Raw genomic sequence first — 16,552 nt, 5'->3', positions numbered from 1 at the left:
CAAGAGGAAATACTAAACATACTGGGATTTGTCAAAGGTAACCTGCCAATTAGGTACCTTGGTGTACCACTTAGTAGCAAGAAAATGACCATATTGCAATGCCAAACTCTGTTGGAGAAAATGCTAGGAAGGATCACAACATGGACTGCAAAGTTCTTTGTCCTATGCAGGGAGAATGCAACTGATAAAGAGTGTTCTATTTGGGGTGCAAATATTCTGGGCTCAGATTTTTATCCTGCCAAAGAAGCTAATCAAGAAAATAGAGACAATCTGTAGAACTTATTTGTGGACTGGAGGCATAGAACTATCCAAGAGAGCCTTACTAGCTTGGGAATCTGTATGTCAACCGAGAGCAGCTGGAGGGTACAATGTGATTGATATATATACCTGGAACAAAGCTACCATGTGCAAACTGTTTTGGAATATATGCAAAAAGAAAGGCAAGTTGTGAGTGGCCTGGATTCACACATACTACGGGAAAGGGGGACATATCTGGGAAGCAGAACCAAAACAAGCTGCATGGATGATTAGGAAGATCTTAAAGGCCAAATAGTTCATTATGGAGGCCGGGATAAGTATCACAGAGTTAATCAATATGCAAAAGTTCTCCATAAAAACCATGTACCAAAAGCTGAGAGGTGTATTTCAAAAAGTTCCTTGGAAACATGTGAGTTGTGGAAACCAGGGGTGCCCGAAATGAACATTTATACTTACATTAGCTGCTCACCAAAGATTACATACCAAGGACAAACTCCTAAAATGGGGCATCATTGATGAGCAAACCGCCCACCGTGTACTAGAGAAAATGAAGACATAAACCACCTATTGTTTAAATGCGATCGGTCATCAAGCGTATGGAACAAAATCTTGCAGTGGCAAGGGATACAAAGGAGTAGCATGGTGGGAGCATGAACTAGAGTGGAGCTCGCCACCACATGAAAGGAAGGAGACGAAGTTGCTATAGCAAGAATGACACGGTGTGTACGCCTACCACATATGGTGGAAAGAAATGAAGGATCTTCCAACAAAAATCGGACAGCCCGAGTCTATAGTCAAGGTGGTAATACGAAGCATGTTATAGAGGATACCATGATGTGAAGCGAGAAGTAGGATAGAAACAATGAATCACTATCCATAGGTGATTAGGTGATAGTAGGTATGATGAGCCCCGTGCATTATGTGGTAGGTAAGTAGAAGACTAAGTAGTTGGTAGGTAGAGTGAATGTGGTTGAAAAGCGGCGATAGGACATGTTTGTTAGCCTGAGTTTGAAATTTTCTATGTCTTTGTACGCTTACACTTGGTAATGAATATAAATAGTTACCAAAAAAAAAAGACATATTTTAAGTACATTTGGACACGAGCAGATTATAGCAGCCAAACCAGATTATCAAGACTAACAACCAACCAAACAGGCATAAACCAATTCAAATATATACTCACACTATTAACAGACTCACACCAGCAGTAAAACAATACTAAAACAGTATTAACACGTCTAAACTAAGCAGGAAATTGAAGAAAATTATTAAAAAAAAAAAAAACAAATACAAGGCAAGAATTAACTTTCGTTGGTGCAACCTTAGTCAAGAATGGATTTGAAAGCTCTCTTATGCTTCTCCACCTAGAGCTCAACCGCCACAAACAACAAGAAAATAAAGATTTAAAAACATAACTAATTCAAATAATTAAGGGTTTCAGCAAAATATGCTAAATCCCTAGGTAAGTTGAGTTTTTTTTTTTTTTGAATATCTGATTGTCTCCCCTTCTAAAGTGTGGATTGGGGGTTCTTTATATAGAACCCCAAAAATTCGAAACCCTAGCCCCAAACTCGATGTGGGACTTTTACAAAATCTGGAAATTGCTCCCTCAATTCAACATTTAATGGCTAAAATCCAAGTAAACAAACAAATGAAGGGTCAAATTTAAACCCTTTTTGATCGATCCAGTGGGTTCTGGACGAACCAATGAGAATTCGTGATTCAAAATGGGTAGAGACAAATCCCATTAATGGATTTGTACTCGTTCTTGTCCACGAAATAAAAAATCAAGAGAGAGAGAGAGAGAGATTTTACCGTTTCCGTGGTGGTTCCACGGTGTAAAAGAGGAGAGAGGGTGAAGGCAATTAATGCCTTTTCCTCAAATGGTTGAACACAACCTGGAAAAAGCGGTACTCGCCTGAAAGTTTGTCATTTTTGGCCATTGATGACCGAAGAGAGAGAAGCGGCGGTTTCTAGGGTTGTGACCCTTTGAAACCTTTTCAACCAAATGAAAGGTTGAAGGGTCGTTTGGTACGCTTATAGGGGCAAGGGGTCGGGTCGGTCCGTGATGGACTGGGCCTGGCTGAGAAAATTGAGAGGGGGAGGGGAGGTCCACTCTGATATACCTGTATACACAGAAATATCCGTATAATATACATGTATATATATGGAAAGGACTTAATACTTGTTTAAACAAATGGCTACAATTAAGAAAGTTAATTAATTTAAACCCCTTAATTATGACCAAACCTTATTAATTAACCAATTAGTCAAACTAATAGGCGCGGTTAATTATGCAATTTGCAGAAATGTCCCTAATTGACTTAAATCATGAATTGGCTATTTCAATTAATGCCAAAAATAGTCAACAATTGATTACTTCAATTGTGGCCCCAATTAAACATATAGTGATCAATTTATGAAATTAACCACAATTAAACACTTGATTAATTATGATTAACTCTAAGATTTGTACGGATGCGTATTGAATATGCAAAACTAAGAATTGGGGGGAAAAATGATTAATTTATTTAATTAATCAGATTTCTTGAATTTAATGGAGCAAAATCTTTGTCTAATTGATCTTTCAATAATTTCGGCAATTAATTAGTTAATTGTTTTGAATTATCTTCTTGATTAAGTTTTGGAAAATGCTCCACACGAATCATAAAAATGTGTAAATTAATTTCTAAATAATTCATAATATTATTGAAGTTATTTTGCCTAAATGAAAGAGCAAAATATTGTCGAAATAATTTTATAAAATCACTTTGACTTGTGTAAAATACACATTTCATTCCGTTTGATATCCAAGGACTCTGAATAATTAAAATAAATTATGGGAGGTCAAAAATTAGGTGTCAACAGTCGGGCAAAAATATTTTGAGGCAAAACGTGGGCTGTTCCACGTTTTGTAAAAATAGTATTTGTAAAATGTGAACCCGTCCACGCTATACTTATAGTTTATTTTTATTTTTAAATATCGAAATAGAGGGATTTACAAAGAAAACGGAGGGCGTTAAACCTTTTTGGTATAACATGGGCTGCTCCACGATAAACCCCATTTGGTTTATCGTGAAAATGGCAACCCCCTTTGTTTTTTCTGTTGCAAATACATGTCCTTTAGGCTCTGGACTCAAATATCTTTCATAACTAAACAAACCAGCCTGCTTGGACCGACCACTCCACAAGCTCGAAGATGGCGTTATGCATTTTTTTTTTTTTTTATGTTCAAAAGTTGAACTGTTCTTCATAAGGCTATTGTTTGCTCATACTCCGTCGTTGTTTAGAATGAAATATTAAACTGACGACAGCCTCAGAGTTGATGCATTTCCCCAGAGCATCTCCAAGGCTAAGCTATTCTATTTGACAAATGTGGATTAGGATTTTAAGTTAGTTGATTTGTGATTTGATGTGATTAATGCTCATTGATTCCTTCTTTGTACGTAATGAGTTTTGTTCCCTCCATTTCTTTCCTCTCACTAACCAAAAAACCAAACGGGTCATTTTCTGTTTGTTGTACCAAATGTGCTCTATTATAGCAAACTTAAGGGACAATTACGGCACCATATAATATATAAGGTATCACTTTAAATTGTTGCTCAAAGATAAGTTTTGAGCCTTTTCTCAAACAGGTACAGTAGTTAGAAATGAAAATGCATATGAAACACATATATTAGCAACGGGGCTGCTAATCTTATCACTATCACACACATCAATACACATCTAGTGAAGAACATATTTATTAAATGAACCCCACAAGTCTACAAAATTTGCCAATTCATCCCCTTCTTTAACAAAACTCATTGATCAGAAAGCAACATATTCTGCCTTCTTAGCCTCAAATCACAGATCAGTTTGATCCATGAGCAGTATTTTATCCCGCTTGAAGGGTACAACTCTACAGAAGATTAAGATGTGTAGGAGAAAAGAAAAATCCTACAGTTAGAAAATATTAGGATGAAGAATCAGTTTCGGTGTTGCAGGCTCTTAAACAAGAAGATTCCCAGGCCACCAACTGCTAATGTTAAGATGAGAGGTATTCTGAAAGGATTAATATCAATTGTATCTCTTTTCTTTTTCATTCTGGCTTGTCGAGACTCTTCTCCTAATCTCTCGCGAAGAACATTGCTAACATTGCCTAGCTGATGCATAACTTGACGCTGTCCGCGTGCAATGTTGGATATCTGCATCCAAAAGGGATTAAGAGAACAACCAACAAGTTTTAGAACTATTAACCCTTTTGTCACTCTTATCATTTATTGGTTGGTATTGTTTGTTTTTAAACAACTACATAACCTTATAATTCCGATAACGTGTTTATGTAAAACAGTTATATGTTTATTAATTACAAAAGAAAAGGAAGACTAAAGGAGGATAATTGAAATTGCCTAAATGTTGAAATGAATTAAAATTTATTCGTGTTATAACTTTATGCATATTTAACTAATTAGAATTTTAATTGTCAACTCATTTAAATTTCTAAGCCCAAAAACAAACTTACCTCTTCCATCAAGGCAGGCTCCTTTCCATTAACGGAGGTAAACGATGAGGAATTAGGCATGATGGACCCAGTTAAGGAACCATTCTCCAAACCAGATATGAAATAGTTAGTAGGGGCAGATCCAATGCATGCTTCAGTTTCTAAAGCCAGATTTTGTGTGCTTGGTGAGGTTTGTTTGTTTCTCGGAGAATCTCTTCTGCTGCTCAACTTGGAATTAAGTTCTTCAATTCTAGACGTGAAATCGTCCATCCGGTCATTCAAGGTTGAAATTTGCTCCAATAAATGTGTGACCGCTCCCTTATGGAAAAAAACCAAGAAAAAAACTCAAGAATGTCATGTAAAGAATTGATTAGTGCCTAAAAAAGAATGAAGTGTTTTAGTATGCATAAAAGAAAAAAATTATATATAGAGATAACATAATCATTGTATGTGTTTGCACATTTTGGCTAGTGCCCATAGTTAATTTCAGCCGACGGGCCAAAATGAAAAAATCCCTTAAATGTATATAATTGCACCTGGTTTGCTAATCTTGTCCCCGATTCCGCATCCCTGTCATTCCTCCTATAATCAGAACTAACATCGGATAGATTTTTGTCCCTGTTAGTTGAATATGAATGCGACAATCCACTGCACAAAGCACATCAATTACAAATCAATTTGACATCAAAATGTATCCCAGGACAATCATAAGTCCAGAGAAAAATCCAATCTTTCCACAATTCACCAGTTGGCTATTTCTTTATATTATATCATCTATGCATTAATCTCATACTAGTTTGAGTCATCAATACGAACCTTTTCTTTTAGAGGATTCATCGTAATTCAACTATTTTTATCTTGGTCATCAACTAATTGCAACCCTACCCTTTTATCCGCAACTGGAACCAGCTATGATTTGCAACTATGGCAGAATTACCATCCGTGTATTTGGTAATTTATAATCAACTAAACACGGTTGCACCATTCCGTAACCAGCAGCCTATCATGTTAACCTTTTATTGAACTATAAAAGGCTACTTGGGTAAACATTGCAAGATATACAATTTTGAAAATATCCTCTATAATGGTAAAACTTTGAGCTCAACGAGATATATAAAGATGAAGAAGAAAGTTTGAACACACATGCCCATATAAGGGAAATGTTATCATACAATGAAAATCCATATTATAGCTACAAAGAGAACCCGCTAAGCACATTAGAAGACCACTTGTTAACCCAAACATCTAAAGGTCGTAACTACTCCCTCTCTGTTTCATTTTATGTAGCACTGCTCGACTGAGCATGGAGTTTAAGAAAGAAAAACACTTTTTGAACTTGTGGCATTAAACATACCATGACATTTCTGTGGTGGTAAAATCATGTCTTAAAGTGAAAATTGTTTCCAGATATAGAAAGGTGCCATTTTTACGGGACAGAGTAAATAGGAAAAAGTTTCGCATAAAATGAAACAGAGGAAGTACTAGTCGTCCTGAGGTACTGGCAGGAGATGTATGAGTTGAGTAACACGATATTGTTAATGTAGAAAATAAATCAACAATCAAAAGGAACATTGGTCAGTGTGATGCAAGCCGCCAAAAAAAGAATTGCTAAAAGTTTTACTAACAGATAAATCTTTAAAAATAAGCAAGGCAAGAGATTATTTAGTTTATTGATGAAAGGTATCATTGAATTAAAAAGTGGACGGTAAGGAATATATGGATTAAGTGCTGCACCTTCTGATATTCTTATTTCTCCATGATACCCTCTCTCCCGTGGCTCGGGAGAGAGCTTCTTTAGGGCTTGCGACAATGTCTTCATCTAGGCTAAGCTTTGTTTTCAAGTCATCTGGTAGTGCCTGAAATGTGTATATGCTTAGGGATATGAAGTAAGGGACAGTGAATCACAAATACTACGGAAGGTATCATACCATAACCTCATTCACAAGCTTCTCTAGCTGTATTTGCTCAATATATGTACGAGGAGTGTATGAACCTTCCAAACCCAGCTGATCAGCAATTGATTTTACAACAACACGATCTCTTCCTTGAACCTAGGCAAAGTTAATAGAATTTAGCATATTTGAAGTTAATATAGCATTCTCAGTTGTGACTCCAAAGCAACAACCTGTCAATCTAGTTTGTCAACTATGGGAAAAGAGTCTTCTCAATTAAATCAAAATAAAATTTTCTTCCTTCGCAAGAAAAAAAAAAAAAAACTTTGTAATTGGTACTCTCTAAGTGAAGTTTGAAAAATTGAATATTCTTGAACGAGATGGGAAGAGATAGTTTTTATTTTTTTAATTTTTTTATGATTTTTTGAACGGAAAAGGGCCAAATATACCCCTGTACTATCGGAAAAGGGTCATATATACCCTTCGTTATACTTTGAGTTCAAATATGCCCTTGCCGTCATACTATTGGTTCAAATATACCCCTCCTCCGTTAAGTTTGTCCAAAATGGACATCTAGTCCTACGTGGCAATGACATTTGATGAGGTGGATGCCACGTGGCATGTCACCTCACCACCCCTAACCCATTTTACCCCTTCCCTCTTTTTGTTCTTCCACCACTAAAATTTCTTTTCCCTCCACCATCATTGCCATATAGTTCAAGCTCTGAAAAACACTTGCCATATAGTTCCAAGCTCTGAAAAAAACTGTCCTTCAGATTCTCCACTTCAGTTTATCTGATAATGAAATCCATCATTGAAAACTATCAAATTGCAAAACTACGCGTCCAGACAATCATCGTTAAACCTATAATTTGTAAACTGAACACTGAAAACAAGAAAGGGTCTTAAGAACAAAATTCATCATAAGAAGCCGATCAACTAGCAAAAACAAACAAGTATATAAACTCCAATTTTAACGAACTAGAAATCTGAAGTAACCCAATTTCTTAAATCATGTAGCAGTATGGGAATTAAATTAGGACCAAATTGAGTAGAATAAATAAAGAGGATTCCTATAATAACACCAACTAGGCTGAACTGAAATAGCAAAAGCACATAAAGCCATCTCCCTCCCCGTCACCGCCGTCTGGCGAGTCATCACTGTTTCTGCTATTGAAGAAGAGGATGATGAAGAAGATGAGAAAGCAAAGCTCCGATCGTCCTCCTTATCGAACTTCGGCGACTTATAGATCGGAATAACGTCATTCCTTGGACGAATCCAGAACTTTCGATCCGATGATCACTTGTATAATTCCTTCCCAACACAATCGACATGTCTAAAGTATAAGATAGATGTACAGAGAGAGCTCCCATTTTTTTCTGAGAGCTCGAACTATATGGTGGTAATTGTCCAAAGGTGGTGAAGGGGAAAGAGAATTTTAGTGGTGGAAGAACAAAAAGGAGGAAGGGGGTAAAATGGGTTAGGGATGGTGAGGTGGCATGCCACGTGGCATCCACCTCATCAAATGTCATTGCCACGTAGGACTAGATGTCCATCTTGGACAAACTTAACGGAGGAAGGGTATATTTGAACCAATAGTATGACGGCAGGGGTATATTTGAACTCAAAGTATAACGAAGGGTATATATGGCCCTTTTTCAATAGTTAAGGGGTATATTTGGCCCTTTTTCGTTTTTTGAATTATGAACTAGTTTGATCCAAACAGTCTTTGGACACAGTTATGAGGACATAACAAGAAATAATAGAAAAAGGCTCCCCGCAGAATCGACGCATTTTTCAATAGTTGATGAACAAGAACATTTTGCGGTCAGGCAATCGTTGCTCAGGTATAATTGAATGACCATATCCACACAACGGAAACCAAACTTGAAGAGACATTTATGCATTTTAATTAAACAACTACTAGCTTGATTTTATTCAAGCATCAAAAGAGACCCCCTAGACAAGACCGTAAGTTGTTCAAAGTGAAGAAAACATGTACTACCTGCACATAGTGGCGGTTCAGTTGTTCAAGCCAATCAATTTTCACATAGACCCTTTCATCAGAAAATACATGGCTGCTTCTTTTGAGGATGGCGGCCATTGTGTATCCCAAAGCCATCAATCCACCAAGAAGACGCACACTAACTTCAAAACTGATTCTTGGTGATATGACAAATGGAGAATCAGTGACCCATTCCTGGCAAAAGCAGAAGATGAGGAAGCAGCAGCAGAAAATTTGGAGAAACAATCCTCTATGTATAATGTCGACTCTTTGGTTGGAAAGGAATTGTAAATAGATGCTTCAAACGAAAGGAGGTGAACATTCTGCCTGTTAGAATAAACATGTATTCCGAAATCTAAACACCTGGTGTAATTTTGATTACTTAAATGGAAACATAGTGCTGGAATTATTTGGATCCTTACAGATATAATAGGATTCTTTTGTACCCTGCACTCTACTATCTTGGTACAGTGCTTAATTGATAAAATTACCTTTTACTTAAAGCTGTGCATGTAGATCTAGAATGGAATTCTTATTCACACCAAAGTAGAATGAACATGAAATGAATGAGACTCATTATCTTCTGAGTTATTCATCCAAATGAAGCTAAAGCTCAGGTAATTGACAGTGAGTGTAATCTAGCTCATTCCTTAGGTAATTCAAGAATGATTGAACTGTATAGCTTACTAACCATATTGTGCAAACACATATAGCTAGGAACATATGAGTAGACATACAAGTTATGTAAGACTTCTGGATACCAAATTGAGTTACTCATGTCCAGACTGAGTCAGTATTAGCAATTTAATTTTTCAGTCTTTTTCCCCCTAGCATCTATGCTATCTTAAGGTTCGAAGCAATCTTGTTTTCCTAAAGCTTTAATATGTTTCAACTGCTTCAAAAAATGACTAGTTTCATTACATGCATGAATTTGAGAATATATATGAGAAAATAACAGATTGTCATCAGCATTCAGCAAGCGGCTTAAGATTAGCCAAGAAGGCCTAGCAGAGGAAATTCTTCCAGAACACTGCCAGATATTCTTCCAAAAGAAAAAGTCATTATGAAAAAGGAGCATATACCTCAAACATGAGATTGTATTTCCCATCTTTATTTCGCATCCTCAGATATGATTGGCATGTCTCTGGATCTTCACCAGGTGGCAGAAGGTATATGTCATAAATCAGTTCCGTACTTTCAGTATGTTCTTCAGACAAAACAGACTTGATTTGTTCTACCTTCAGATTCCTTGATGACTAAAAGGTGAGTAAAAACTAGATCAGTCATTTCTCAACAAATTTCTAGATACGGCATTTGGAAGCTATAATCTTCTAAGACTGGGATCAAGTTAGTGAACTTGCCTTTAGAATGTATGTAGGGCTCTGAAATCCAGAGAAAGGATTAAATTTGTTGATAATTTTTATGTGTGCAGTTTTGAGATCAGGCTCAATATAAGCCTTGTACATCGGATAAACCTGCATAAGACATTACAGCTGGGAGAGTGAGAAGACAATCCAGTCACACTTTCTCTAGGTTATGAGTTGGAGAAACAGACCGTTTCAGATACTTGGTGGATTATTTCTGATGGTTCTTGCCCAGCACGTTGTATGTCACGTAAAACTCTTTTAACAAGGTCAAAGTGAACTCCTCCATTTACAGATACGCGAAGATCCAGGAAAGGCCGCAACTTTTCATTCAGAGCATAGATGCCCTCAATAATCACAATGCGGGAGCTAGGCACTTCAAGGGTCCTGTATAGCACACCAAATTGTGTAAGTTCGGTGCATATCAATATGCTACATATAGATGATTAAGACAAGCTACATCAAAGAACTTTCAGACAAAATGGCTGGGCCACAAAAAAGGCCGGGTGAGAACATAATGGATTAAACATGAAGCCCAAGAAAGAGAAGAGTAATGCTTGCACAAAAAAAGATTAAAAAAAAAAAAAATAACTCCATGTAAGTTAAATTAAGTGTAAAGAAATGGATCTTGGGCCTAACTCAACTCCGAAGCTAGCTCATAGGGTGAAGATTGTCCAAGTCCATATAAGGAGACCAATTACCCATCCCATATCCGTGTAGGACTCTTAACACTGTCCGCAGGCCCAGGCCTTGTTAACTGGAGCGTGAATAATAAAATATGGGGAGGATACTTGGGCCTAAGTCCACCCCCAAAAGCTAGCTCTTGAGGGGAGGATTGCCAAGACCATATAAAGAGACCAAGACCCTTTAATCCCACCAATGTGGGACCGCCGGTGAAACAAAAAATTGGAACAAGTCCGGCTCTAATACCATGTGAGAAATTTTAGGAGAAAATATTAATAGATCCTGGGCCTAACTCACCCAACAGCTAGCTCGAGTGAGGACTGTTCAAGTTCATATAAGGAGACCAATTACCCATCCCATATTCGATGTCGGACTCTTAACATTAAGAATCTCCCATCATGCCCGCATTTGAGTAACATTTAAGAGTCAATGAACAGAAGCACCTTACTTTTAGAGCACAGGAAAAAGAATAAGGAAAAATTACAATCAAATACCATTCGGCCATCTAATTTACAAATTATGCACACAGTGTATAGGTAGTGTATACTTTATACTAAATACACATATACCTATACACAACATATACAGCCAAATTGTATAGGTAGTGTATACTTCGGCCATATTGGTAAACTAGTTGGCCGAAGGGTACATTTACGTAAGTTTCCCAAAGAATAAAGCAAGATTTAACCAGTTGACAGGATTCATAAAGTGCCAAGCAGAACAAATAGCAAGGATCCACCGTGTTATAAGAAAGCTACAAGAAAGAAAGCCCTAGCACTTGACAACTAATTACAGAAACTCAAACATGAGTATCAAAATGAGCATGTAATCAATACTGATACGCAGTATATAAATTTGTTTTCTAGTTTGAAGAAGCCATATAAGTACCTAGCAAATCAAGAAAAATAAGGTGTCGACATAGCTGCACTCATATTATTTTCCTGTGCAAGATAAAAATATAATATACTCATTTGCAAAAACAAACCTAAGTTTTCTGGAGGTGTGTTCCAGCTAAGTTGCTCGGACTCTCCAAAATTGTTGCCGCACCCGTGTCAGATCCTCCAAAAATGCACTACTTTTGGAGGATCCGACACTCACCCGTCGACATTTTTGAAGAGTCCGAGCAACATAGTTTTCCAGATAACTTAAATATAGTTCACAGTCTAACAGCAGGTATAGTAACTTGTTTTGGTTTCTATGCAATGTCTTGTACATAAAATGGATAAACGCACAGAAGAAAGTACACTTTCACTTTTAGAAGTAAGGAGCTGGACCTGTATCCTATTCGGGAACTAGATTTGAAATCATATATTGGAATCTCTGCTGCTTTTCCAGTCTTGAGATCGTTGATGTTTTTCAGCAACGTATCATAGTCTGTTAGGCGTGGGTCTGTTTCAAAAACATGATAAGACCTGGTAAACATATCATCAACTCTTAAGATTATTCCACAAGTACTAATAGTAAACAATAAAGAGATATCTCAGTCCAGACATCTTTACAAACACACACATACATGCATAATATATATATGTTTCCCTCTTGTCAACCTTTCCCTACACTCTAAATCACCTAATTCTCACCCAAACTCAGAAGCATCTTGAAGCACTATTGGGGGAAAAAGGTAAATGCATTCTTACCATCAAAGTTGCCATCAACGATTCGACTAGCATCATTGTAGTTATCCATTGAGATAACTGCAATGCTTGGCATAAAGTTCATTATTTTCTCAGTAAATACAGTCTTTCCAGCACCAGAGGGACCAGCAACTCCAATCATTATAAGTCCATCATTCTTCTGAATCAACACTTGGCATGCACGGATTACAATGAAGAACCCTTTCTCAAATGACAAATTATCCGGTATAGAGAGAATCTCGTATCGATCACAATCCTTTCTCTTAACTAGTCGAACTTGATCCTTTAAGAGACCAGCTCTCTGATTGATCGATTCAACATTACCAGTATCTATATCCATTGAAAGACAAGACTATGCCAGATTTCCTCTGCAAAATACCAACCAAAAAAAAAAAAAAAAAGGAACAAATCAAAATAAGAAGTGAAAATAGTAAATCATAAGTTAGACAATCTGCAAGCGTAGATTAGCAAATATTTCTCATCAAACATGATTAAGAGACAAAAGCCAAAGAACTTGGGTGGCTGAGAGCATTATGATGTATCATAACAGCTGCTGCCCCTCTAAACATTTCACAAGAATGAAGTTTCTTCTTTAATTTCAATATGCTTGCCACAAAATGAAACAAGCATAACTTTCTCGTTAATTACAGATTAACATCACAAATTGGTCATCAAATAAATTAGGAAAAGACTATTCTTGTCCATATTGGATACATACACACACCAATTTTGGATAAGACCCGCAGCTAAATCCATGTAATAGGTGATAATAGAGCGAGATAGCTCAATGTGAATCCTTCTCTATCCATTCGACTCTATATTCAGTATTAAGAGGATTCACTAGGCTATTCTTACACTAGCCACTAAAAATTCACTTATTTTCTAAGCTCCCAACATAAGTACTGAACTAGTGAAATTATCTGTTGTCTTTAGCTTTAATGAAGATGCTCAGCCTTCTACACGAACTTAAAGACATATACCATAAGGGTCGAACTTTCCCTCTACATTTCAAATATCCTGAAACTAGTTACAAGCTGATTTTTTTAGCCCTTCTTCATTCTGCTTCGTTAATATTATCAAACTGTGCGATAAGAACATGTGACCTAGGCTTAAACGTAAGTTCTCCAGAGTGGTGGTTAGACCAACATTGATGTGTGGGGCAAAGTGCTGACCAGTCAAGAACGCCCACGTTCAGAAGATGAAGGTAGCAGAGATAAGGATGCTCAAATGAATGTGCGAGCATACTTGGAGAGATATGATTGGGAACGAAGTCATGCGAGGGGCATCAGTGGCGAACAAGATGAGGAAAGCAAGGCTGAGATGGTTCGGGCATGTGAATAGAAGGTGCTAGGATGCGCCAGTAAGGAGGTGCGAGAGGTTGGAAGAAGGTGATTAGGCAGGATGTGACACAACTTCAGCTGAGTGAGGACATGACCTTATATAGGAAGGTATGGAGATCGAGGATTAGGGTAGAAAGTTTGGTAGGTAGTTGAGTGTTGTCGCACTCTGTGTGGGAGACGGAGGGGGCTAGCATCCTCCTTTCCTCTTTTCCTTTTAGTAGTATTATTCAGTTCTCGAGAAGTCTCTTATTCTTCGATGTGTATTACTATTTGTTGTTGTATTTGTTTTGTATCTTGCTATTTTGCTGTCTCTTTTCTTATAATTCCGCATCATATACTTTTATTTTGAGATGAGGGTCTATTGAAAACAGTCTCTCTACCTCACAAAGGTAGGGGTAAGGTCTGCATACATCCTACACTCTCCCGACCCCATTTGTGGGATTACACCGGGTATGTTGTTGTTGTTGTTGTAACAATCAACTAAAAAATTTGTATACTTCACTACTCATACAGGGAAAAAGTTGGTATCTGACTCATGTCAGTATATTATATTAAATTCATCATGATTCACAGATACTTTCTAATACAGACAAAAATATGTAACAGCCATCAAAATTACATCTTTTTTTGCAATCAAAGAATTGCAACTAGGAAATTCTATTCCTAAAAAGAAGACCATTAAACCAATAACATAGAAAAAAATGATCACTAATTAAACAGAACCAATAAACAAAAAAAAAACAAACAAACAAACAAAGAATACCCAGATGAGAACAAGCAAAAAATCCACACAAAACAGCACAAATAATTGAAGCACCTTGGATCCAATGCCCAGTAGTTACAGAAAAAAAATATGGTACCAACTTTAACAGTTCAACAACAAACATACATAACAAAAAAAAAAAAAAAATATATATATATATATATATATATATTGAAACATACCCAGAAAATTAAATGTAGCAAAAAATGCAAATCAACAAAATATTTGGATCAAAATATAAGATTTTGGAAGCAAAAGGATACTGACCTATTTGGGGTTCAGCAAGAAAAATCAGAGGAGAAGCTTTTTTAGTCCCTTTTTTCCTAAGGTTGCTGGAGATGCATTTATATACGTTTGTCTAATTATTATTTTTCTTCTTGATTTTGGTGAAATCTATTTTTTACTGAAATAATAATAAAAGGACGTAAAAAGGTTAAAATTACACTTACCCTACGCGAAATTGAACAAAAGTGTCTCCGTTAATAATTTAGTCCAAAAATACCCTACCGTTAATAATTTGGTTCGAAATGGCACTATTGTTACTTAATTCTGTCAAAATTGAATTTTTCCTAGTAAAGATATTTTTTTTTAAAATTATTTTGCTAATAAAAATATTGTTTTAAAAAAATCATTTTCGTGTTTCTTTTCTTTTAAAATCTCTTTTAGTTTATAAAACGAAAATCTTCTTGATATTGTTTTATCAATTAGAATAGATAACGCTGCATACATTTTTAACAGATAATATAAGTCATATACATATAAGATCATAGTAAAAAGAAATTGAAACATACCCAGAAAACTAAATGTATCAAAAAATGCAAAACCGAAACAAGATTTTGGATCACAAAATAAAATTATGGAAGGAAGAGAATACTTGACCTATCTGAGTTTCTGCAAGAAAATTATAGGAGAAGGTTTTGGTCCCTTTTTTCCTATAATTGCTGGAGATGCATTTATATATGTTTGTCTACTTTTTACTTTTCCTGTTTATTTTTTTTTTTCGTCTTGATTTTGGTGAAATCTAAGTATTCTTTTATTGAAATAGCACCGCCGGTTTAAAATAAGTGTCCACTGGCTTTTTTTATAGTTCAAAATAAATGTCCGCTCACATAATTAAGAAAGAATTAGCTTTATTTTTCTGATTTGGTCCTATTTATTCAAGGCAACAAATAAAAAAGGGTCTTATTATTAATACTAGTTTAGTCAAAATACCTAAAAAATGAAGAGTTAGTGTTTTCTCAAAGAATGTGAAAATGTTAAGTGAATACTCTCTCCATCTCAAATTATTTGTGGTGTTATTTTTTTACAAGCCCCTTAAGAAAATACTAATTAGGAGGGGTTTTTTCTATTTTGTTCTTATTTATGTCTTACCAAATAATTTCTCTTCATTTAATATTTACTTTATCTATTTGGAATTTATGGAATGTTTATAGTCCTCAAGAATAATTATTAGTAAGATCAAAATGGAAAAAGAATAATAAATTTTATTTTAAATTTTTAAATTAATAAATAATTTGAGATAACTACTTTTAAAATGCACGATAAATAATTTGAGATCAAAAGGAGTACTTATTTTTAACAGGGGGTAAAAAAAAGATGATTTTCCGGGATTCTTTGGGGAAAGTGGAAAATTGCGGAGATTCTGCCTCGGAATCGCAAATAAATCTCAAGTCAGCAGAGAGGTACAATAATATTTATTGCCGTTCTGCCCATTTTATATCTGACTATCATTACTACTACTGTTTTTAAATAAAAGGAAAAGTACAACACAGACTAGAAAATAAAAAATAGTAAAAAATATTAACTAATTTTTTAAACGAGAATAATAATTAAATATGTTAACATAGTATACAAATTTCTATTATTAGAACAACAAAAATAGTAATTGAATAAAACATATAACTTTTTATATGATAATAGCTCGTTTTGGTCATTTTAAGATATTTATACTATGGCAATTTTTTAATTACTCTATCGTGTACGGTCGAAATCAGACAATTCGAAATTGTCTCAATCATGGTGCTTTAGTTTTTATATATTTAACTCCAAATCAGGAAGTTATTCATTATTTTTCTTAAAATTTAGCTTTATTTAGGTATACAAGTAGATTTTTACACAACCAAGAAAT

The 16,552-nt window shown here is 35.5% G+C and overlaps 1 protein-coding gene across 3 annotated transcripts; it reads right to left on the bottom strand.

Moving 5' to 3' along the window:
• Nucleotides 1–3,977: 3,977 nt before the first annotated feature.
• On the bottom strand, nucleotides 3,978–15,328 carry LOC132059867 (inorganic pyrophosphatase TTM2-like). 3 transcript variants are annotated; one of them, XM_059452709.1, is made up of 12 exons: nucleotides 15,304–15,328; nucleotides 12,325–12,689; nucleotides 11,962–12,076; nucleotides 10,195–10,390; nucleotides 10,001–10,114; nucleotides 9,722–9,895; nucleotides 8,640–8,834; nucleotides 6,670–6,792; nucleotides 6,476–6,597; nucleotides 5,278–5,389; nucleotides 4,763–5,059; nucleotides 3,978–4,445 (listed from the first exon to the last, which is right to left on the bottom strand). In XM_059452709.1, exons 2-12 carry the CDS (start codon nucleotides 12,659–12,661, stop codon nucleotides 4,227–4,229), a joined length of 2,004 nt encoding a protein of 667 aa, XP_059308692.1. In that variant the 5' UTR covers nucleotides 12,662–12,689; nucleotides 15,304–15,328; the 3' UTR covers nucleotides 3,978–4,226. The 3 variants fall into 3 exon arrangements, with proteins under 3 accessions (XP_059308692.1, XP_059308690.1, XP_059308691.1); XM_059452707.1 differs by lacking the exon at nucleotides 15,304–15,328 and adding an exon at nucleotides 14,692–14,848; XM_059452708.1 differs by lacking the exon at nucleotides 15,304–15,328 and adding an exon at nucleotides 14,607–14,750.
• Nucleotides 15,329–16,552: the final 1,224 nt, after the last annotated feature.

Source organism: Lycium ferocissimum, chromosome 6 (genome assembly GCF_029784015.1).
Source record: "Lycium ferocissimum isolate CSIRO_LF1 chromosome 6, AGI_CSIRO_Lferr_CH_V1, whole genome shotgun sequence".
Lineage (NCBI taxonomy): Eukaryota > Viridiplantae > Streptophyta > Magnoliopsida > Solanales > Solanaceae > Lycium > Lycium ferocissimum.
The sequence above is the reverse complement of the archived record's forward strand: the minus strand, read 5'-3'. Positions and strand labels throughout refer to the sequence as shown.

Bases quoted from the DNA above. Each gene is read 5' to 3' on its own strand.
- LOC132059867 (XM_059452709.1), bottom strand. From the start codon at position 12,661: ATGGATATAGATACTGGTAATGTTGAATCGATCAATCAGAGAGCTGGT. The intron at 8,835-9,721 runs GTATATGCTCCT...TGCTTTTGCCAG, and splicing joins AATACAATCTCATGTTTGAG to GAATGGGTCACTGATTCTCC. The intron at 4,446-4,762 runs GTAAGTTTGTTT...TTTTGGATGCAG, and splicing joins AGCCTGCCTTGATGGAAGAG to ATATCCAACATTGCACGCGG.